This window comes from Leptopilina heterotoma, unplaced genomic scaffold (assembly GCF_015476425.1).
Source record: "Leptopilina heterotoma isolate Lh14 unplaced genomic scaffold, ASM1547642v1 Lhet_278, whole genome shotgun sequence".
In the NCBI taxonomy this organism is placed as follows: Eukaryota; Metazoa; Arthropoda; class Insecta; order Hymenoptera; family Figitidae; genus Leptopilina; species Leptopilina heterotoma.
Window position 1 is genome coordinate 1,704,869 of NW_025110986.1, and position 24,504 is coordinate 1,729,372.

Sequence of the window (24,504 nt, forward strand, 5' to 3'; positions counted from 1 at the left end):
TAACATAGTTCATAATACATAAAACAGCTCTAAATAGTTATTCAAATAAACGTTAAATAAAACAAAGTTTATTATTATCTTAAAAATTAATGTAAAGCAACAACTAATTCAATTAAACGATGAACATTTTTCCCAAAATAATTACACCCTGTTAATTAATTATCGTTCTGTCATTAATATTTCATTTAAACCATCTTTTTTTTCAACTCATACTTCAAAAAGTATAGTTTCAAGATGAACTAAAATTAAATTAAACCAACGCACAAGATTCCAGATTTCTAGAATTAACTTCAAACTAGAAAACTGATTAATCACATCTGATTAATACAACTCATTAAACATAGACAATAACATGAAGAACCATTTTCTACGATTCATTACAGTTTATAATTTCTTTCTATTCAAAAATATTACATCCTTTCGCATTTATTGTTACAAATTTCAAAATGCAAATAAACAACTTCAATAGCACTAGTCAATCAACAAAGATCTGACTTACCGCTCGTTGAACATCATTGTCATTAAATCCTTAGCCATACCTTATTTCAGGTGTACAATACAACCTCAAATTTTCCATCATCTCTCAGGTCATCTCCAAACAGTCAGCTCTGTTATTCTCGCCCAATCACTCAATGATAATACCGATGATGATTTCCTCATCAGAACTGCTTCCCCATTGTTCATATGCGATTTTCCACTTGCAATATTAAATCACTTTTTGCACTTTAAAATCGCACTATTTTTTCACAGAACCAGTTTATTGTTTTTCTTATAATTAGATACACATGAACGTATGTGTATCCCACTTCTGATATGTGGTAAAATGTTTTTTTACCACAATAAATAAATAATAATAATACCGATTTAATATAAATAAATAAATCAACACAGCTTTAAATAAACAAAGAATTTATTCCTTAAAGCTTGAATCAGGATACACGAATCGCCAACAATTAAATATGATATTCTGAGATGCCGAATTCTCAAACAGATAAAGTGCATCTTCACACTTTGGACCCAAAACGGCAACTGCCCAAGCCATCCCTTGGAAAACCGCGCTTTCCTTGGGAGTCGCCAAATTCATATCCCTTGCTGTCCTTGTCTAGCGCATAGACCATATGGTTATCATATGGTCCTCGTACCGTCTAAATCTCTGAGTCTCTCATTGTTCCCGTGAAGTTAGACCCAAAGTTGTTGTCAAGCAAGTTTAAGACATTTCACAAAAATTTGCTCTCCGACAACTGTTTATGAGATATTCCATTTGTAACAACTGCACACTGTAACAACCGCACCTAGTCTCCCCTACTGTAAATGCTCATGTACTTTAAAATTGATAGCAGGATTGAAAATAAAATAGAATTGAAATCACTAGGATATGCTTTTAAATTGATTTAATTATACCTAGGAAATGCATTTCTTGATATTATATAATTTCCTATTAACACTATAACTTCCGTAATAATATAATACAAGATTTATTTAAATCTATAGTGCAATAATCAATAACACATGTTATTAAACCAACAGTATTTGTATTCGAACGATATTGAATATGCCGTTTATTGCGACAAACAAATATGTCATTGATTCGATAGCATTTTTGTCTCAGTGTAAAAATTTATTTACAAGAATTTCGAGTCTTATTTGAAAAATTAATTACTAATTAATTACAACTAATTAATTGTAGAAGATAATGAAAAAAGAAATTGTAAAATATGCTTCAACCAGAAAATTCAAGAAAAAAGTGGATTTCTTATAATTAAGAAAGAAATAAAGAAAGATAGAAAGAGAAAAGGGTGTGAATTAAATGTCAATAACGTGAAGAATGTAATGTTTCAGGAGAGATATTTTTGGCACGTCCGTTGCAGGAGTTGACACAAATTACTTATGTGGGAGCACCAGTGGTGTTGAAAGTGGTCGCCGAAGAAATTCGACGAAGGAAAGAAGAACCCCCTGCACAATCAACTGTCGTTGAAGTTGGATTTCTTCTCGGCGAACCCGGAAATAATCCACCTCATTTTGAAAACGATAAGTTGGTACCTAAGTTTTACTTTTTAATTTTATTTCCTTATCATATTAATATTTAATTCAATTAACAAAATTAAAACATGTTTCTTTTCTTCTTTAAAAAAACAAACAAATTATTTTAATTTCAAAATTATAAAATAAAAATTACTGAAAATTTGTTCTTATGGACTTCCAGAAGAAAATTGTGGTTTTGCAATCTCATTTTAAAAAGAAAAGAATATTTTGTGTTGAAATTTTTTGGAAATAATAGAGAAAGGTACTCTGATTGTTTAGATAAAATATTTAGAAATTATTTTTGTTTTTCATGTAATTTCCAGACAAAATGTTGACTTTTCCCCTGAACCTCAAGAATATTCTGATTCACTTTAAAAATGATTAGATATTCAAAAAAAATTTATTTAAGAATTTCTTTAATTGTTAAATAAATATTTAACAATTTAATTTATTATTAAATGAATATTTAATCATTATTATTTCTCCATTCAAATTAAGATTTTCAAAAATTCCAATTCAAATCTTTTGAAATTCAATTACTTTTCATCATTTCAATTCAATTAGAGTAGAACGGAGTGAAAAAGCCACATTTTTACATTTGACGCTATAAAATCTAAATTTAAAATTTTTTTCTCAAATTTCCAATTGGCATTGAAAGTTTAGTTATTAAGCTTGAATATTCTTGACGGAAATATTTTTTATCTAATGAAAGGACTAAGTTATAAGAGTTTTACGAAAGCATTGCAAGTGGCTTTTTTGTACCACCTGGGGGGGGGGGGAAACCACCTCGCGATTTTAGCAAAATATGTTATTAATTTTGGTATTTTTATAGTTTTTCTTTATTTATATGACAAATAATCTTAGTTTTAAAATATTTTAATAAATTTTAAAGAGGCTTTTATCAAGGAAAATTGAATATTATTAAGTTTACCTGTTTTCGATTTACACTACCAAGTTTTTGTACCTTTTTTAAAAGCCTTCCTTAAATTTTACCACAGATGCCATATTTTGTTGCAACAGTTTTTTTGTTATTTATTTTTTTACCGCATTTTGAACTATTTATTCGTCGTGTTTAATTAATTTAATTAAGTAAAAACGCGAAAATTTTGTAAAATTAGAATGTTAGTTTAAGTAAAAAACAAATGAATTTCACATAATATTTAATGGATTTTTGTCCCTGGCTTTTTCACCCCCAAGACCAGTTTTTCTAAAAGCTATAATATATTTTAAATTTAGTTCAATTTCCAAAAATTAACATTGTATACGTTTTGAGTATAGTTTTCTCCTTACGTACAAATATTTACTTTTATTACCCGTTCACTTAAACAGGTTGTGATATGTTGGAAAAGTTTATCGAAATATTATACGCAGAGAAACTCAAAAATTAAAATTACAATAAAAACCATGTTACTATAGGTACAACATACAAACTAGTATAAAAAGTTGAGTATTACCTACCCATGTAGAAATTTCCCTGCGTGTCCCTATCAAATAATGGATTCTGACTAGAATCACGCTAGAAAATCTAGTCTGGAACAATCTGACTAGAACCTGTTTAGATTCTTCTGAGGAAATTCGGACTAGAAATATCTAGCTAGATTCCACATAAAATCTAGATATATAATTCAGATTAGAAATCACTGGTTAGACCCTTGATTAACAGTGGTTTCATTTTCGATGAACCCATAAATTAAATACATAAAATGTCACAAACATAAGTTTGCGCGCATCAGATCGTACACATTTTCTGCGCAACTTTTAACCCTCAGATGTAATGGGAGAAAATATACAAGTAGATTTCCATTATCAATTCAAAATTTATTTTAGAAGGACTATTTAACTCTCTTCATAAGCAAAGAAAACATACACTTTTTGAACCTCTGAATTTGACTCTCCAGTTTTCTCAGTGTAAATACAATATATTTTGATGTTACAATACATTTTTTATTTGATTAAACAAATTATTGTTGTTATTTACCAACTTTTTACAGAATGCACCTAGAAAGTTGCATTTTGATCCTAATTTTGCAATTTACTAAACTCTATATGATTACAGATAAAGAAAAAAAATTGAATTATTATTTAAACAATTTTTAAACAAATTAATAATTTGCTTATAAATTGTAATCTATAATCATATAAGGTTTAGTATGTTGCAAAATTAGGAAAAAACTGCAACTTTGTAGGTGCATTCTGTAGAAAGTTGGTAAATAACAACAATAATTTATTTAAAAATTGTTTAAATAATTTAATTTTTATCTACAATATGCATAAAAACATTATTGAAATACAGTATTTGTATTAACACATAATTGTATGGAAAAACTTTGATGAATTTAAATCGTTTTTGGAAAATAAAAACAAAAAAGCGTTTATTTATGAAAATAAATTGATAAATCATGAAAATAATTGAAATCTTGATTAGACTTTTTAAAATAATCTTTGAAAATAATTGAATTTCTGGAAAGAATTATATTACTTTTGAAAATAATAGAACTCTTGTGATAAATATTGTTATGGAATTTCACTGAGAATCAGTAAAAACCACTGATTTATCAAAGAAAACTGGGCCACTGAATTGAAATCAGTGAAATTTTCACTGATTCAGATATAGAGTGTACGAGAATTCATTTATTTAAATACAAAAATGAATAATTTATTGAATAAATTAATGATTTTTATTATTTGTGAAAATAATTGAATTGAGGAAAATTTTTGAAAATAATTGAATTTCGGAGAACAATTTTGTTTAGAGGTGTGCAAAATTCTAATCGAGAAAAAATTAGATTCGAACTGCCAATTCGAATCCAAAGTTAACCGAGTCGAGTTGAGCAATTCGAAATTTGAAGTTTCGAATTGCTCGATTCGACTCGAGTTTCGAATAAAGTCGGCCAATTCAAAAATCGAAGTTAGACTTTCGAATTGCTATGTAAGGGAAGTGTGCCGGTTGTGGGCACCCTTTTATTTTTGCCTCATAACATTTGTCCATGTGCATATTATACAAATATATGACGGGTTCCACGTCAAGTGACCCAGGTCAAAAATTTACATGGAATATTTGAAAAATTTGTAGTTTCTTTAAAACAAAACGAAAATACGTTTTCTATTTTGGGTTTTGCTGCTGTTTTTCAACACTTTCTAATAGTGTGATCAAATGTAGAGAAAAAAAATTGTTTGACCTTGAAAAATTAAATTAAAAAATAAAATTTCATTTTTTTATCAAATGGGGAGTTTGTATTTTTTTAAAAAAAATTTATCATAAAGGTGAGGTTTTTTCCTAAAAAAAATGTATAGGTCAAAACGTGGGACAAGAACTTTTAACTAGTCAAATTAAGCATTTACTTCTGCCGTGCACCGTCCCACAGTGGAATTTTTTTTACAATTTACTATTAAAAAATGTCTATAGCTTACAATTTTTAACCGATTTGAGTGTTCTTTATCTTAAGTTAAAGGGGAATAAATTCTTAAGACATCCTTTGAGGCAGATTTTGGAGATTTTAATTATTTATAATTTTTTTTAAATCAAAGTTAACAAATTAATACACTTTTTTAAAAAAAGGAGGTTTATTTTCTTATTTCGTTGATGCACATGATCTAAATCAATTTAAATTCATCCAATATGACCACCAGATAATTAATAAAGCATAAAATAATTTATTTCAATTGTTATAAACAATATATAGCCCAACAACGAGCAGGGGCGGTGGATTGCAGAAGTAAATGTTTATTTTGACCAGTTAAAAGTTCTTGTCCCACGTTTTGACCTATACATTTTTTTTAGGAAAAAACGTCACCTTTATGATAAAAATTTTTTTTAAAAAATAAAAACTGTCCATTTGATGAAAAAATGAAATTTTATTTTTTAATTTAATTTTTCAAGGTCTAACATTTTTTTTCTCTACATTTGTTTACACCATTAGAGAGTGTTGAAAAACAGCAGAAAAACCCAAAATAGAAAACGTATTTTCGTTTTGTTTTAAAGAAACTACAAATTTTTCAAATATTCCATGTTAGACCAAAAATTTAAACTTTGACCCCCTCCAGTTTTAATATTTGTTTAAATAAATTAATAATATTTGGTATTTTTAATTGTATCTAATAGGACTACTGTTTCTGCAAAATTTTAACCCGATCCCAAACATTTAAAATTTTGACCTGGGTCACTTAACGTGGAACCCGTCATATGTGTACGAATTTAAAGCTAGAGGTCTAAGGTGACTGTCAGTGAAGGAATTAAATTGATTTATTTAAATAAAAAAGTTTTATTAGAAATTTAGTGAAATGGAAATTTTTTGACAAAAAATTTTTGTACCCGGTTGTGGCACAGTGGGATTTTTTACAATTTACTGTTCAAAAATGTCTACAGCTTACAATTTTTAACCGATTTGAGTTTTTTTTTTAATTAAAAAGAATTAAATTCTTAAGAGATCCCTCGAGGCCGATTTTTAAATTTTCAATTGTTTATAATTATTTATTTTAGTCAAAGTTAATAAATTAACACGATTTTAAAAAAAAATACGTTTAATTTCGAATTATATTACTGCAGATGACCAGAATCAATTCAAAATCATGTAATATGTTCTCTAGACGAAAAATAAAGAATACAAAATTTTTTTTCATTTGTTATAAACAATATTAGTTAACAAATAGTTAACTTTGGTTCCTCTCAACAAAAAAAAAATTTTTTTTTCACATTTATATTTTAATTTAGGCATATTTTAAGAATATATGTCCTTTTTTTAAAAAGCAAATTATTTCAATTGTTATAAACAATATTAGTTAACAAATAGTTAACTTTGGTTCCTCTCAAACAAAAAATTTTTTTTTTTACATTTATATTTTAATTTAGTCTTATTTTAAGAATATATGTCCCTTTTTTAATAAACAAATTATTTTAATTGTTATAAACAATATTAGTTAACAAATAGTTAACTTTTGCTCCTCTCAACCAAACAAATTTTTTTTTTCACATTCATATTTTTTAATTTAGGCTCATTTTAAGAATATATGTCCTTTTTTGATAAACAAATTATTTCAATTGTTATAAACAACAATTTTTTGAAAAAATAAATATTTTGCAGAAGCAAATTTTTATAATTCCACTCTCAGCCGAACCCAGAGTCATGAACGAGGACATGGCGGAAAATTTTTTTTTTGGTTGAGAGGAACCAAAGTTAACTATTTGTTAACTAATATTGTTTATAACAATTAAAATAATTTGTTTATTAAAAAAGGGACATATATTCTTAAAATAAGACTAAATTGAAATATAAATGTGAAAAAGAAAATTTTTTGGTTGAGAAAAACCGAAGTTAACAATTTGTTAACTAATATTGTTTATAACAATTGAAATAATTTGCTTTTTAAAAAAAGTACATATATTCTTAAAATATGCCTAAATTAAAATATAAATGTGAAAAAAAAATTTTTTTTTTGTTGAGAGGAACCAAAGTTAACTATTTGTTAACTAATATTGTTTATAACAATTGAAATAATTTTTTTATTAAAAAAAGAGATATATATTCTTAAAATAAGACTAAATTAAAATATAAATGTAAAAAAAAAAATTTTTTGTTTGAGAGGAACCAAAGTTAACTATTTGTTAACTAATATTGTTTATAACAATTGAAATAATTTTTTTATTAAAAAAAGAGATATATATTCTTAAAATAAGACTAAATTAAAATATAAATGTAAAAAAAAATTTTTTGTTTGAGAGGAACCAAAGTTAACTATTTGTTAACTAATATTGTTTATAACAAATGAAAAAAAATTTTGTATTCTTTATTTTTCGTCTAGAGAACATATTACATGATTTTGAATTGATTCTGGTCATCTGCAGTAATAGAATTCGAAATTAAACGTATTTTTTTTTCTGTCGTCGAGTCGATTAATTTTCGGTTCGACTCAATTAAATGCACACCTCTGATTTTGTTATTTATAAAGATAATTTAAATTTTGACCAGAATTTAAAAAAAAATTTTAACACAATTTAATTCCTGTGTTTTTATGTTTTAAACTAAAATTCTTTTATAAAATCATTATTATTAATAATTAATTAAATGTATGTTAAAAAGTTTAACTTCGTTTAGAAGAATTCGAATTATTACCTATAATTTTTAAAAAATCCAAGTTCTTTAAAATTTCTAATCAAATTCATTAAAAATTAAAATTTTATAAAATTTATAATTAAAACCTATCAACATCGTTACAATTTTTAAAACCTTTTGAAATTGATTTATTTATGAAAATTGTAAATTACGCAACTCTTTTAAAATTGAATTAATTTTGAAATATTAAGGTAAAATTATTCATTAATAAATTGTTTAAAAGTAGGTAATAATTTTATGATGGTTCTGCAAGAATTAAGTTATTTAAAAAGAAATTATTGTCAGAAATTGGAAAAATTAAAGGTTTTGTATTAGAATTCGTAGTAATTTCATAATTTTAAATTTATATTAAGAAAAATTAATTTTTACTTTTATTTTGTTTTCAAGTTACATGGCATGGCTTGTTGAAAATCCAGAAGCGGGTACAATAGTGACGTTCAGCGACCCTTATTCGACAAAAGTCAAAGACGAGGATGTCGGAAAAGCTGGTGTGTTTGCACTCAAATTGGAGAACAACAATGGGACCTTTGAAATAAGTCCGACAGTTGGTGAACGAGCAGCCAATTTTATAATCACAGTTCGAGATAATACGCTCATTAATTACGAAATTCATCATAGCCTTAATTTTAGAGTAAGTGACAATTAAAAATCCTTAATTCAAATCAATTAGTAGTCACAATACTATACGGAACATACGTTGAAAAAAATGATTTGATTTAGCAGGTAACAATTACTTGTCCATTATCAAATAAATATTTACTTGATTCAAATAATTTTTATTTTGAGTCAACTAAATTGTATTTTAAATCAATAATTTCAGTTTTTGAAGCAAATAGAATTTAACTGACTCACATAAGAATTATTTGATTCAAGTAAATATTTAATTTATAACAGAGCTTGTGTACACAGTAAAAAGAAAATCTTATTTTAAGGCACGAAAGCTGCCTTAAATTAAGATGCAACATTTTTGAGACAGTCAATGTTGAATTTACGCACGTTTTTCGTATCCTTTAACATTATAGCAGACAGTGTTAAATTTAAGGCAGCTCTTAAATTAAGATTTACTTTTTACTGTATACACCGAGAGGCATAAATTTATTCTCCGCGCATAAACGGATATATTAAAATTTTTTAAAAAATGAATTTTTTCGTGAAATTGTATTAAAATTTTGTTGAAAATAGGTATTTGAATTATTGCAAAAAATTTTATTAAGTATTTATAAAAATAACTGAATTTTTCAGAAGAATGTTATCCTTAATATGAAACGAGTAGATATGCAAATTAGGTAAAGAGAGACAGTCTAATGTTGCTTATCCTCGAAAAAGAAAGAAAGCAATAGCGTTAGATTTTCTGCGTTATAAACAGAGACCGATTTATGTTATTTCTATTTGGAAAGAGGAAGAAAGCAATAGCGTTAGATTTTCTGCGTTATAAACAGGGACCGATTTATGTTATTTATTTAGAAAGAAGAAGACAGAAAGATATTTTAAATATATATATATAAAATTTAAAGAGAAATGAAAGGTCTGCTCGAGTACCTGGCCTATTGTTTGAAGGGTTTCTTTCAACCAGTAGGCAGTCTATTGAGTGACCAGAGAGAGAGAGAGAGAGAGAGAGAGAGAGAGAGAGAGTTGGTAGTCTATTTTATACTTGAGTATACATATATATACACTGTAAAAAATTTAGGGAGTTAACGGACTCGGGAGTTTGGAATGAAATTTTTCGAGTTAAAAATCAACTCCAAAAGAGAGTTAATTTCTAACTCCCTTCATTCAACACCCGCGCGAGTTATTTTTTCATTGGGGAGTTAGCATTTGGGTGTGAAGTTTTAACTCTCTTTATTTAACTCCCCTAGCATTAACTCCCCAATGGGTGCGACTTTTATAGAATCCCCTGGGGAGTTAAAATTTAACTCTCTTTTTTTACAGTGTAGTTATAGTTTATTAACAGATTTTCGCATTATATAATACAGAAAAATAAAAGTGCAATGTGAAGAACACTTTTTTTCTCTTTTCAAAATTAAAAGACGAAAAAAATTTTTGTGATTAAAAATAAGGATAAGGAGGTAAGTTTTTAAAAATTGAGTAAAATACTACTTTTTAGTGATATAAAATGATTTTTCTTTTTTGTAATTAAGAAATGCAAGTAATAAATTAACAACTTTCCCGTCTAAGTCACTAACATTATCTACTTTTTCAACAATTAAACTTGTAAAGAAATTTAAATAACTTTCTAGAATCATTTTAAAAATGCTTGATCTCGTCCTTGAGTTTGCCTTGTTTTATTAAAAAATTAATATAATTTCAGAAATACTTTACATGGTTTAATATTTTTTTAATAAATCTTAAACCAGTACCCAGTTTTTTATTATAAAAAAGTTTATGTTGTCTTAAACAAAAAAAGAATATTTTTTATTTCAGTTCAAAATTAGAGTCTTGAAGGTAATAAACAGGTGCCATAATAATAAGGTGCCAGTTTTAGAATCATTATAATAATAATATTTATTCGCCAAAATATGACTATCAAATAAACACAATTTAATAGCTTCAACAAGAGCATTTAAATTGATTTCTTCTGAATCAATTGACTTTTTTTCACTTGACATGCCCAAAAATACTAGAAAAAAAAATAAAAACAACATTTAAATAGTATGTCTGCAAAGTCGTATTTTTTATGCTGCCCACACTGAGAAAACTGGAGTATTGGACTAAACATCTGGAGGGACAAATCGTTCATATTTGAGAGTTAGCTATTGGATAACAATCTAAATGTTCAAATACACCATTGACAGATATTCGTGCCATTTCTCTTGGAGGGAAAATGAGTTTATAACAGAGGGACAAATTAACCATCTTGAGAAATCCCTTCCTTCTCCGGCGCGAAATGAATAAATATGGCAACCTAACCCCTAAATTAAATACATAAAATGTCAGAAAAATAATTTCGCGCGCATCAGATCGTACACATTTTCTGCGCAACTTTTAACCCTCAGATATAATGGGAGAGAATATACAAGTAGATTTCCATTATCAATTCAAAATTTACACGAAAAAGTTGGCTCATATAAAAAGAAATGTTTTATATAAACCAATCGGCTTTTTAATATTGCATGTTAAAGAAAATTGACTGTCTCACAACTGGAGGTGTCTCACAACTGGAGACTCTCCCCTAAATATCAATTTTTGATACTATTTTTTTAAATGCGTTTTTCTCAAAACAGGATTTTTAAAATTGCCGTACAGTGTAGCTCAAAAAGTTATTGACCGATTTTAAAATGAAAAATTGGAAATTGTTCGTTATTAAATTTATTATTAAGTGAAATAAACTTGAAAAAAAAAAAATTTTAGTACCTTTTTTAAAATAAAAAAGTTGCAAAAAAGTAGGCAAAAAATCGAATTTTTTTTAAAGTAGTGTCAATTTTTAATATTTTCACTTAAAAGTTAGTTTACTTAATAATAAAATATTTATAAAATATGAATAAACTTGATTTTTGCTTTCGAACAAAATTTGTGGGCTCAGGACTGCACGGCAGTCATGAACTCCGGCGGAGCAGCTCTATATGCAATAGCTCCTAATTTGGAAGATTTTTGATATAAACGCTTATAAAAAATATGAGTTACAGTTAAATATATGAACAACATAGTAGAAATGTTTTATTTCATTCAAAAAAATTCTTACTTTAAAAAAAAAATTCGCGAAAAACGGCAAAAAACATTTTATATTGTAAATGTTTTGAAAGAGACAATTTTTGTTTTAGCTTGATACTTTTTTAACTAGAAATGGCCAAGCATTGAAGTTAGGATAATACATAAAATTCTGTCATGTTTGGCTTTTTTATTTACATATTTACTTGTAGATTTTAATGTTAAATACTATTAGCATAAATTAATACTATTAACATTAATTGTATTAAAATAAACTGAATGCTTATTTCAGCTTTATCTAAAGAACATTAAAACATGTAAAGTATTTCCAAAATTATATTAATTTTATTAAACAAGACAAAGTCAAGAAATTTTTTAATGATTTTGGAAAGTTAATTAAATTTTACTTTTAAGTTTAATTTTTGAATACTTATATTGAGTTTTAATGTCTTAGACGGGAAAAATGTTAATTAATACATTTTGCAAAATGAAAAAATTATTTATAGCACTAAAATGTAGCATTTACATAATTTTTGCAGATAGTGTACAATTAATTAAAATTGATTTAATAAATGGTAATAAATCATTAATTAGAGAATAATTTAATCCCAACAAAAACATCTTTGATGTTTTAATATAATGGGTTTTGACCCAATAAGGAAAAAAAAATTTTTTCCAATAAGGGAAACTTTTTCAAAAAAAAAAAATTGTATTGTTAAAGTAATTTGGTGTTAAAGTTTTAGATCATTTTATTTTCATGTTATTATTACTTTGAAACAAATAAAGAAACCGCTGCCAAGTTGTATATTTTTTATAATTTTGGTGCGCTCATTTCATGAACACTTTGCTTCCTCATAGAGATAATAATAATAATAGGAAAATATATGAATAACTTTTTATAAATATGGTAAAAGTGATTGAATCTTAGGTCAATCAATGTATTTTTAAATACTCTACAATATAGTTTTTGGAAAATTAAAAATCCAAAAAAAATTTAGTTAAACTTTATTAATCTATCACAAAGTACGCTCACTTTATGTCCGCAACTCCTGAGGTCAAATAACATAAAGATATATCAAGAAATCGAACTCGAATAATTTTGGTACACGGAGAGAAGGGCGTAGTAGATTCTACTGACATGGCAGTTAAATCTACTAAACAGAATCGTTAGGTTTGGACTGACGGTACAGACAGTGCCATCTACTGCACTGTTTAGTAAGATAGTAAGATACACTGAGCAAACAGTATATTCTACTAAACAGAGAGGTGTCGTAGTGTATTATACTAAACATACAGTTGGCGCCACTAACCGGTGCACTAAATGATTTACTAAACGCGTTCTGTCACATTTACTGCAACTCTTCTCTCCGTGTATTACAATACTTCCTCTATGAGGAAGTAATAATTAAGTAATTTTTTTTAATTAAAGCTTAAAGTCTATACTTTAATGATAAAATAAAGGGATTGTTAAAAAATGAAATTTTAAAATTGTTATTAACAATTCTTTAAAACAATTGCAAATTCAAGAATGTTCTCAATATTTTGGAAAAATTAAATTACCCTGTATTGATGTGCAAAACTCCAAGTATTAATTTAAAAAAAATTTCGCCTGTATTTTGGGAGAAAAATCTACACAATTTCTGTAATATAGAAGGTTACTGATTTTTCTCTTTTTAAATTAATCCTTGGAGTTTGTACATAATTTTTCAAGTCATTTAATCAATATTTTATTTAGACATTTTTAAAAAATGATAATTTTCAATGTTTTACAAAAATTTTAATGACTTCTAAAATACTGAATGCTTTTTAATGATTTTAGACTTATTTTAAAGATGATTTTCTCCAGAATGAGAACTTTTTATAGGCATTAACGTGTAATTTTTTATAGAAAATTCAATTCGTCAAACTTAGATTAAAAAAATTAAAAATTTTTTAAACAATCTTATTAACAGAAAAATAATTATTAAAATATAAACAAATGTTTTTGTTAAATTAAGATTTAATGTAAGGTTACATTAAGGTTTTATTTTGTGTGTCAAAGGACCAGGAGTGGGCGCGCAACGCGCGCCCTTTTGGTTCTAGTTATTTATGAAAATAATTGAATTCTTGCGAAGAGTTATATTAAAAGTTTTGAAAATATAAACAATAATAATTAATTATGTTCTTAATAAGTGACTTTTTAAAATTTTGATTATAAAATTGTTAAAATATTAAAATTTGAAAATAAAAAATTTTGTAATTTGTATAATAATAATAATAAATGGAATATCACGGAGAAAATAAATCATATTTAATAATAACCATAATCTATATTACTAATCGTTGTATTCCTGTAATCTGTTCGCAGTTCGAAGTTAGTTGTTGTTTGCTATTTTGTTTCATGTTTTTAATAATTTTTCTTTTTAAATTTAAAAAATTTTAAAATTACCTCATTGAAAATTATAAAATACCTAGTTACAAAGAATTTTACAAAAAAATTTGAAAATAATTGAATTCTTTCAAAGAATATTATCAAAGTTTTTGAAAATAATTAAATTGTCGCCAAGAATTTTATTATTTATGAAAATAGAATTCTTACGAACAATATTATGAAATTTTTTTAAATATAATTAAGGAGTAAGTTTTCAAAACCTGACCAAATTTTGTCATTTCGAGAAATTTAAACAAATGACAATTTTCACATACCCATTAAAATTAACTTTAATGTAGAAAAATTGTAATAAATTATTCATTTTTTAATATTTTTTCTATTTAAAACTCTATGTTTGTAAATAAATTTTATTGTTATAGGGAATTTAAAGGTTTTGGTAATTTTTTCTAATAAAAAGATCGAAATAAAAAATCATCAAGGTTAGGCCGAAATATTTTTTAAATTTTAAATTCTTTAGTAATAAATTTTTTTTTTAAATTGAATAGTGACAAATCGATTTCTAAGGATTTTAATATTTTGAATATGTGTTTATCTTAATTTTTTAAAAAATGGATTTATCAACTTTTAAAAAATTGCTCCTCAATTGAATTGTTTTGAAAAATTTCTTTGATTTTTCCAAAAATAATGGAGTTTCTTTAATAATTTTAATTGAAAAGTTCGACGTTAAATGTGATTTTCTATGAAAAATTGCAGTTTATAATTAAACATAAAGAATGTTGTAATTTTTATAATAGAACATTATATTTCATTGTCATAATTTTATATTATTTGAAATTATTTTTAATTTCAAAATACAGGAAAAATAATGTTAGGACCTAATGAAGCGACTATGTATGCGATCGTTTGCTATCTACAGGATGTATGCGCGGAGAATAAAATGCCTCACGGTGTACACAAACTCATAGTCAAGTATTATCAAATCAATGTTTACATAAATTTAATTAATTATAAAAAAATCAATAGCAAATATTATGTTAATAATTGTTCTGAATATAGATTTTGGAATTTTTGGATTTTTCTAGATTATAGCTCAAGAAGTTGGTCCAGCTACAAATTTATCGACGAGTGTTCCTGTAACAATTCTCTTGCGAGACGTGAATGACAATATACCAATATTTGACGAAAAAAAATACGAAGTCGATCTTTCCGAAAACACAACAATGGGAACAAGAGTTATTCAGGTAGAAGAATAAATTTTTTAATAAATATTAATCAATCATTTTTAAATTTTCTTTTCTTTAATTTATTATTAAAAAAATTAATAATATTAATTCATAATTATTAAATACAAGCAAATGATACACGTGCAACAATGCACAAAACGCAATGTTAAATTTTGTATTATTTTGCAAATTACAAAATTATATCAACTTCAATATTCAAAATTTAAAAATAATACATATTAACTAATTAGAGACTGGGGCTAAATGTTAAACTGTCAAAACAGTTACAATTCATTATCTTTCGAAAGGAAATAGTTAGAGCATTGAAATTTTGATTATAGAGGGGTATTACCACTCTAAATAAATGTCCGAAGTTATATGACATTCTGTTCATTTTTGTGGTGTCCAAATGTAGAGTGTGTTTTGACCCTACATTTGTAAATTTTTACGTATAAGAAAATTTCAACTTTTAAGTATATTTTTGGATTTATTCTCATCGCCAAAGGTATTTTAGCCTATTTTTGGTCCCCTAAAGATGTACCTAAAGGTCTTTGCTAAATATTTTTAGTCAGATTTTGTATATTTATTGTTAAAGCAAAAGACGCACCCTGGGGCTAAATGTTAAGTGTTTTTTCCCATGTTTTTTTTACATTTTTCGGGTTTATTTGTTTAAAAATTATTTATTTGGCATTAGGTAATAGTCTAAGAGCTGGCTACATAAAAATGCATGTTATAAGGTACATGAAAAATTAATATTTAGATAGGTTCCATTTGAGTCCCTGAGTACCGAATGCGAAGTCTGCCTGCGCGTTCTGGAAGATTAAGCCCGCGAATTGACGGTCGAAAATGATAAATTTGATAAGGAAAACATGTGATAAAGGTCATGGATAAAAGTTATAAAATTTAAAAGTATTTATCACCAGTAAGCTTATAAAATTTTGGCAGACAATTTTTTGGACGACAAAGTATTGGCAGACAGTGTCAAAGTTGCGTAATCCGTAGTGAAAAAAAGATCATAAGAGTCATGGCTAAAAATTAATGGAAATAGTTAATGAACTCTTATGGAAGCTATATGTCAAGTGGCAGACAAAAATTCGGATGATAACATCGAGGCAGACAACGATAAAAAGCGCGGTTCCCATGCGATTTCGCTGATTTCGCGCTATTTGCACTAAATAGTTAATTTTTGAAAAATGTGAAATTTTTTTGGGCTACATTAATTTTTAAACATAATTTAATGATTTTATAAACTTTTGAATGAATATGATTTATTTTAAATTAAATTTTTTATAAAAATAAAAAAAATAAAAATTGAAAATGTGATTTTTGTATAGAATTATTAATTTTTTTAATAAATAGATAATAGATTGAAACTTCTGAGAAAAATGTATCCTAATTTAAAAAAAGAAAGAGCAAAATCGGTCAGTTGGTTTAAAAGTTAGAGCAACTTTTCAGAATTTGAAAAGTTGGTATCAATTCTGGCGTGAGCGATTGCTGCCGCGTGTCGCTGGATTCCCCCACTCTGCCCACCTAAGGAAGGTAAAATCTCGCACTCACTTTTACCTCTATTTTAAACAACTAAATAGTGCAGTATGGATTCCATAATTTTTTTGGTAATAGTGTTGTTAAGAATCTTTATATTTGTATAAAAAAAATTGTAAAATGTTAATAAATAAAATGTCACGATTAGAAATATTTAAAAAAAATTATTTCCCCCCCCCTTGGAGTTAGGTGCAATTTTTTTCTTTTAAAATTTCAAAAAAATATGTTTAATTAAATTACTTTTTTTCCCGATATTATGAAACAAAAATTGGCTGAGATACGCTTAATTGTTTATAGTGGGAAATATTACCTCTTTTCTGCAACTATTTTTATGCAAATAAACAAGAAAAATCATTTAGTGTGTATATGTAAAGGATAGATCTCATCTTCGCAAGTGAAACGATATTTTGAAAAATGTGATTTTTTGAGTTTCCTTCATTTTTCATACATAAAAAGAAACATTGTTTTTAGTAAACAAATGGATTTATTTAAAAACTATTTATCCCATTGGGCTCAAATTTGATACACTCTTTAAAGGTATCAAGGGCAATACTTTCTGTCAGTTTAAAAGTCATCTCATTAAAATTAAACAAATTATTAAACAATTAAGAAATTGCAATTTTTATCTGTTTAAATTAATCAATCCAATCAAGAAGAGTCTGAAGGTACAAATCTTTATACATACACTGACAATTTTATTTATTAAAAGTATGAGTTATTAATTGTTTTCATTTTTCAGCTGACATAAATGAAATCGAATCTGAGGATGATATCGAGTGCGACAGTGAAGAAGATGTGGAGGAAATTGAATCAGATGTAAATAATGAAGCATAAGATTCTATTTTATACAATTAAAAAATTTATGCTATTAATTGATAAGTTCATATTATCAGGAAAGTATAATATAAAACTTATAATTTAAGGTTAAGTGTGCATAATTATATTATTATTACAGTCTTTCGTAGAAAATTTATTATAAACATTGAGGTAAATATTATTTGGCGAAATAAAAATTAGTATTTAATAATTAAGTAAATTAATTTAGTAAATTTACTTCAAAAAGTTAACATTGTATGTATAAATTTACCGAATACAAAACACTATTGTAGAGTGAAATTAATAAATCACATATGACACTCCTTATATTCTCAAAATCACTATTAACTGTATTTCTTAATTGTTTAATAATTTGTTTAATTTTAATGAGATAGAGCTTAAAAAGACATATAAAATGATAGGTCGCAAAAAATTTTCAATTATTTGTTCATGAGAAAATTAATTTAAACAGATAAAAATTGCAATTTCTTAATTGTTTAATAATTTGTTTAATTTTAATGAGATGACTTTTAAACTGACAGAAAGTATTGCCCTTGATACCTTTAAAGAGTGTATCAAATTTGAGCCCAATGGGATAAATAGTTTTTAAATAAATCCATTTGTTTACTAAAAACAATGTTTCTTTTTATGTATGAAAAATGAAGGAAACTCAAAAAATCACATTTTTCAAAATATCGTTTCACTTGCGAAGATGAGATCTATCCTTTACATATACACACTAAATGATTTTTCTTGTTTATTTGCATAAAAATAGTTGCAGAAAAGAGGTAATATTTCCCACTATAAACAATTAAGCGTATCTCAGCCAATTTTTGTTTCATAATATCGGGAAAAAAAGTAATTTAATTAAACATATTTTTTTGAAATTTTAAAAGAAAAAAATTGCACCTAACTCCAAGGGGGGGGGAAATAATTTTTTTTAAATATTTCTAATCGTGACATTTTATTTATTAACATTTTACAATTTTTTTTATACAAATATAAAGATTCTTAACAACACTATTACCAAAAAAATTATGGAATCCATACTGCACTATTTAGTTGTTTAAAATAGAGGTAAAAGTGAGTGCGAGATTTTACCTTCCTTAGGTGGGCAGAGTGGGGGAATCCAGCGACACGCGGCAGCAATCGCTCACGCCAGAATTGATACCAACTTTTCAAATTCTGAAAAGTTGCTCTAACTTTTAAACCAACTGACCGATTTTGCTCTTTCTTTTTTTAAATTAGGATACATTTTTCTCAGAAGTTTCAATCTATTATCTATTTATTAAAAAAATTAATAATTCTATACAAAAATCACATTTTCAATTTTTATTTTTTTTATTTTTATAAAAAATTTAATTTAAAATAAATCATATTCATTCAAAAGTTTATAAAATCATTAAATTATGTTTAAAAATTAATGTAGCCCAAAAAAATTTCACATTTTTCAAAAATTAACTATTTAGTGCAAATAGCGCGAAATCAGCGAAATCGCATGGGAACCGCGCTTTTTATCGTTGTCTGCCTCGATGTTATCATCCGAATTTTGTCTGCCACTTGACATATAGCTTCCATAAGAGTTCATTAACTATTTCCATTAATTTTTAGCCATGACTCTTATGATCTTTTTTTCACTACGGATTACGCAACTTTGACACTGTCTGCCAATACTTTGTCGTCCAAAAAATTGTCTGCCAAAATTTTATAAGCTTACTGGTGATAAATACTTTTAAATTTTATAACTTTTATCCATGACCTTTATCACATGTTTTCCTTATCAAATTTATCATTTTCGACCGTCAATTCGCGGGCTTAATCTTCCAGAACGCGCAGGCAGACTTCGCATTCGGTACTTAGGGACTCAAATGGAACCTATCTAAATATTAATTTTTCATGTACCTTATAACATGCATTTTTATGTAGCTAGCTCTCCGTCTATAAGTACTCAGTCAAAAAACAAGACCGTTCACGTAAAATAAACCAAAAAAATTTTTTTTTTGAAATTTTATTTTATAAACTACAGTACCGTCCGAAATTGTCAGTCCACCCATTCTCAAAGGAATGACAAAATTTTTTTAACATAAAATTCATGAAAAGTAAAATTTTTTTTGGTTTATATTTTGAAAGACAATAAAATTTTGAAAAGAATAAGACCTTACAGAAGTCATTTGGCCAAAATTTGTAGAAGATATTCTTAAAAATCGTCATTTTCAATGTTTTACAAAAATTTGAATAACTTCTAAAATAATGAACGCTTTTTAATAATCTTAGGCTTATTTTAAAGACCATTTTCTACAGAATAAGAATTACTTATAGTCATTAACCTGTAATTTTTAACTTGGCATAAGCATGACGTCAAAGTTTGACAAAAAAATTCAAAAAATTTGAAATAATATTATTAAAAGAAAAATAATTTTTGAAATTCAAACATATATTTTTATTAAATTTTCTTGAAAAATCTACACCATATCATGTTTTATATATGTTCTAGAATAGTTTTTAGTACAAAAAATTGATTTCAAATTTTTTCCAATTTTTTTGTCCAATTTTGACGTCATGCTTATTCCAGGTTAAAAATGACAGGTTAATGCCTATAAGTAATTCTTTTTCCGTAGAAAAAGACCTTTAAAATAAGCCTAAGATTATTAAAAAGCGTTCATTATTTTAGAAGTTATTTAAATTTTTGTAAAACATTGAAAATGACGATTTTTAGGAATATCTTCTACAAATTTTGGCCAAATGACTTCTGTAAGGTCTTATTCTTTTCAAAATTTTATCGTCTTTCAAAATATAAACCAAAAAAAATTTTAGTTTTCATGAATTTTATGTTAAAAAATTTTTGTCATTCCTTTAAAAATGGGTGGACTGACAATTGCGGACGGTACTGTACATAACTGTTCTAAATACAGTACCGTCCGAAATTGTCAGTCCACCCATTCTCAAAGGAATGACAAAATTTTTTTAACATAAAATTCATGAAAAGTAAAATTTTTTTTGGTTTATATTTTGAAAGACAATAAAATTTTGAAAAGAATAAGACCTTACAGAAGTCATTTGGCCAAAATTTGTAGAAGATATTCTTAAAAATCGTCATTTTCAATGTTTTACAAAAATTTGAATAACTTCTAAAATAATGAACGCTTTTTAATAATCTTAGGCTTATTTTAAAGACCATTTTCTACAGAATAAGAATTACTTATAGTCATTAACCTGTAATTTTTAACTTGGCATAAGCATGACGTCAAAGTTTGACAAAAAAATTCAAAAAATTTGAAATAATATTATTAAAAGAAAAATAATTTTTGAAATTCAAACATATATTTTTATTAAATTTTCTTGAAAAATCTACACCATATCATGTTTTATATATGTTCTAGAATAGTTTTTAGTACAAAAAATTGATTTCAAATTTTTCCAATTTTTTTGTCCAATTTTGACGTCATGCTTATTCCAGGTTAAAAATGACAGGTTAATGCCTATAAGTAATTCTTTTTCCGTAGAAAAAGACCTTTAAAATAAGCCTAAGATTATTAAAAAGCGTTCATTATTTTAGAAGTTATTTAAATTTTTGTAAAACATTGAAAATGACGATTTTTAGGAATATCTTCTACAAATTTTGGCCAAATGACTTCTGTAAGGTCTTATTCTTTTCAAAATTTTATCGTCTTTCAAAATATAAACCAAAAAAAATTTTAGTTTTCATGAATTTTATGTTAAAAAATTTTTGTCATTCCTTTAAAAATGGGTGGACTGACAATTGCGGACGGTACTGTAAGCTATTGTTAAATAAAAACAGATGTTTTACTAACTAAATTACTTGTTTACGTATACTTTAATAAACTGCTAGATTTCGACCTAGCTTTCGATTGGTATAGATTAGAAAAAAATAAAAAATACCGATTTTGAGATATATTGAAATTAAGAACTTGACTTTGAATTTCAAGGTTAAATTGAAAGAAAACAACTTTTTTCGTCATCAGCTTATAGCTCGTAAAAAACCCTTCAAAAATCACTATTCATACTTTTAATTTTATTAATTCTTTTTTATCAATATGTGACGGGCTCTGAAGAAAGGTACCTAATAAGCAAAAAATTTGAGGTTATGTTCTTAATTTTTCGAGTGAAAATACAGAAAGTGAATCAATTATTAATTAAAAATTATTGGTCTTAAAGTCTTCATTATATCCAAAATATTCAATGAAAATTGGTTTCAAATTCAAATAGGGTCAGAATTCGTGAAATTTTCACAGAAAATAAAAAGTATTTTTTTTAAAATCGAAATGTTGAAAAAACATTTCTATTTGGCCTTAAGAATGTGTCCACCAAAAAACAAAAAAAAATTATTTTTTATAAAAGTTATTGCAAAATTAATTTTTTTGCAACTTTTTAAACAAAATTTTATTTCTCCTAAATGAATGAACCCAAGTGCGAAAACCAACGCGGCCCAACACTGGCCCAGTATTGGCAAAGCTGGCATCGAGACTTGGCAGACAATATTGGCCCGACTTTGCGCCGACTCTTGTGGTGTTAACAGCGGTTGGACGTCGGCAGCCAGATCTTGGCAGACATTAATGGCCCAATATTGGCAGCCAGATCTCGGCAGACATTAATGGCCCCTTATTGGCAGCCAGATCTCAGCAGACATTAATGGCCCAATATTGGCTGCCATTACTCCCCCAGTGTTGACAAAATTAGAAAAAAATAAATTTTTTTTTATTCAATTAACTAATTAATTTATAACATTTATACGGCTTATTTCCCTAAATTAAACGCAAACTTACAAATATTTGAAAAATTCTTACCTCTCGCGGGGATCGATACCTGAACCTAACGCACCACAGCCTAACACTGTGACCACTCTGCTACTCTGACATGATGTCGAGGAAGCAAAAGGATTCTTATAAGCTACACTACACTGGCCGATACTGTGCCATTATTGGGCCGAGCTACGTCCCAATATTGGCAATTATAATTTGCCATCATAGATACAAAATGATAGACATTAATGTGCCATTCCTGGGCCAAGCTACACCCCGATTCTGGCAATTATATTTTGCCATCAAAGATACAACATTTTTGCCATTAAAGTGCCACTAATGAGCTATTAATGAGCCGATCTTCGTCACATCACTGGCAATTGTCTTTTACCATTAAAGATTGATCAACTTTACCAATATTGTACCGTTATTGAGCCAAGCTACGTCCCAATACAGGCAATTATAATTTGCCATGAAAGATACAAATTTTTTGCCATTAAAGTGCCAATAATGAGCCATTAATGAGCCGATCTTCGTCACATCACTGGCATCATTGTCTTTTACCATTAAAGATTGATCAACTTTGCCGTGAATGTGCCATTATTGGGCCAAGCAACGCCCCAATTCTGGCAATTATATTTTGCCAACAAAGATACAAAATTTTTGCCATTAATGTGCCTTTAATGGGACAATCTTCGTCACATCATTGGCAATTGAATTTAAAAAAATTTTAATATCAAAATTCATGCTATGTTTTTAATATTTAATTATTATCTAAAAATTTGACTAGAATCCATTTTGAAATCAATTTTTACTAGAAAATTCTACGAAAATTTAATTATTTAAATGCAAAAATAAATAATTTATTGAATAAATTGAAAATTTCTTAATTTTTAGATAATAAAGGGAAAATTTTACTCAAAAAAAGGTTTCTGTTACATTTATTTACGAATTTCTTTAATCGTAAAATTATTTAAAAACATTAATAACTTCTTTTTTAAATTAATACTTAATTAAACTTTTTCAAAAAAATTAATTCTTTAAAATTGACAGTAAAAAATATAGAAAATTCAAAGTTTCGAATATTTTAATTTGAATCCTTTTTAAGCTTATTCAATTATTTAAATACAAAATAAATAATTTATTGAATAACTGAATGTTTCTTAAAATTAAATTCTTATAAAAAATTTTACCAAATTAAAATGCCATTAATGTACCTTTAATGGGCCGATCTTCGTCACATCACTGGCAATTGAATTTTCCCATTAAAGATTGATCAACTTTGACAATAACGTGCCGTTATTGGGCCAAGCTACGCCCCAATACTGGCAATTATAATTTCCCATCAAAGATAAAAAATGTTTGCCATTAAAGTGCCATTAATGGGCCGATCTTCGTGATATCACTGGCAATTGAATTTTGCCATTAAAGATTGATCAACTTTGACAATATTGTGCCGTTATTGAACCAAGCTACTCCCCAATACTGGTAATTATAATTTGCCATGAACGATACAAATTTTTTGCCATTAAAGTGCCAATAATGAGCCATTACTGGTCCGATGGTCGGCACATCACTGGCAATTGTCTTTTGCCATTAAAGTTTATTGATCAACTTTGCCATTAATGTGCCATTATGGGGCCGAGAGCTGGCCTAGTCTTAAAAAATTTGAAATTCTGACCATCGGCGCCATCATTGGCCCAGTAATGGGACGTTTTGAACACCAATAATGGCCCAGTAACTACTGCCAATTCTCGGCAGACATTACTGCACCAATGATGGGCCGTTTTTGCAGTCTTGGCATTTCGCACTTGGGAACCGATTTAAATGAACCAAGCGGGAATATAAAGGGGATGAAATATACTTTCGTTTAGAATTAGACAATTTTTAAGAAGTTTATTTTTTAATAATAATTATTTAATAAATTTTTTATAAACAATTAATTTTTTTTAATGTTCTACGCCTTTTAAAAATTTGAAAAAAATATTAACATACACTTAAAACTATAAGAAATC

At 26.5% G+C, this 24,504-nt stretch overlaps 1 protein-coding gene across 1 annotated transcript in view; it reads left to right on the forward strand.

Annotated features, from left to right (window-relative positions):
* LOC122504102 overlaps positions 1–24,504 on the forward strand; it is a 215,861-nt gene that overhangs the window by 52,902 nt on the left and 138,455 nt on the right. Inside the window, exons 9-11 of the mRNA XM_043614999.1 lie at positions 1,840–2,032; positions 8,520–8,763; positions 15,231–15,389. Of these exons, the coding sequence (XP_043470934.1) occupies positions 1,840–2,032; positions 8,520–8,763; positions 15,231–15,389 (596 nt within the window). The remainder of the gene's footprint in view (positions 1–1,839; positions 2,033–8,519; positions 8,764–15,230; positions 15,390–24,504) is intronic.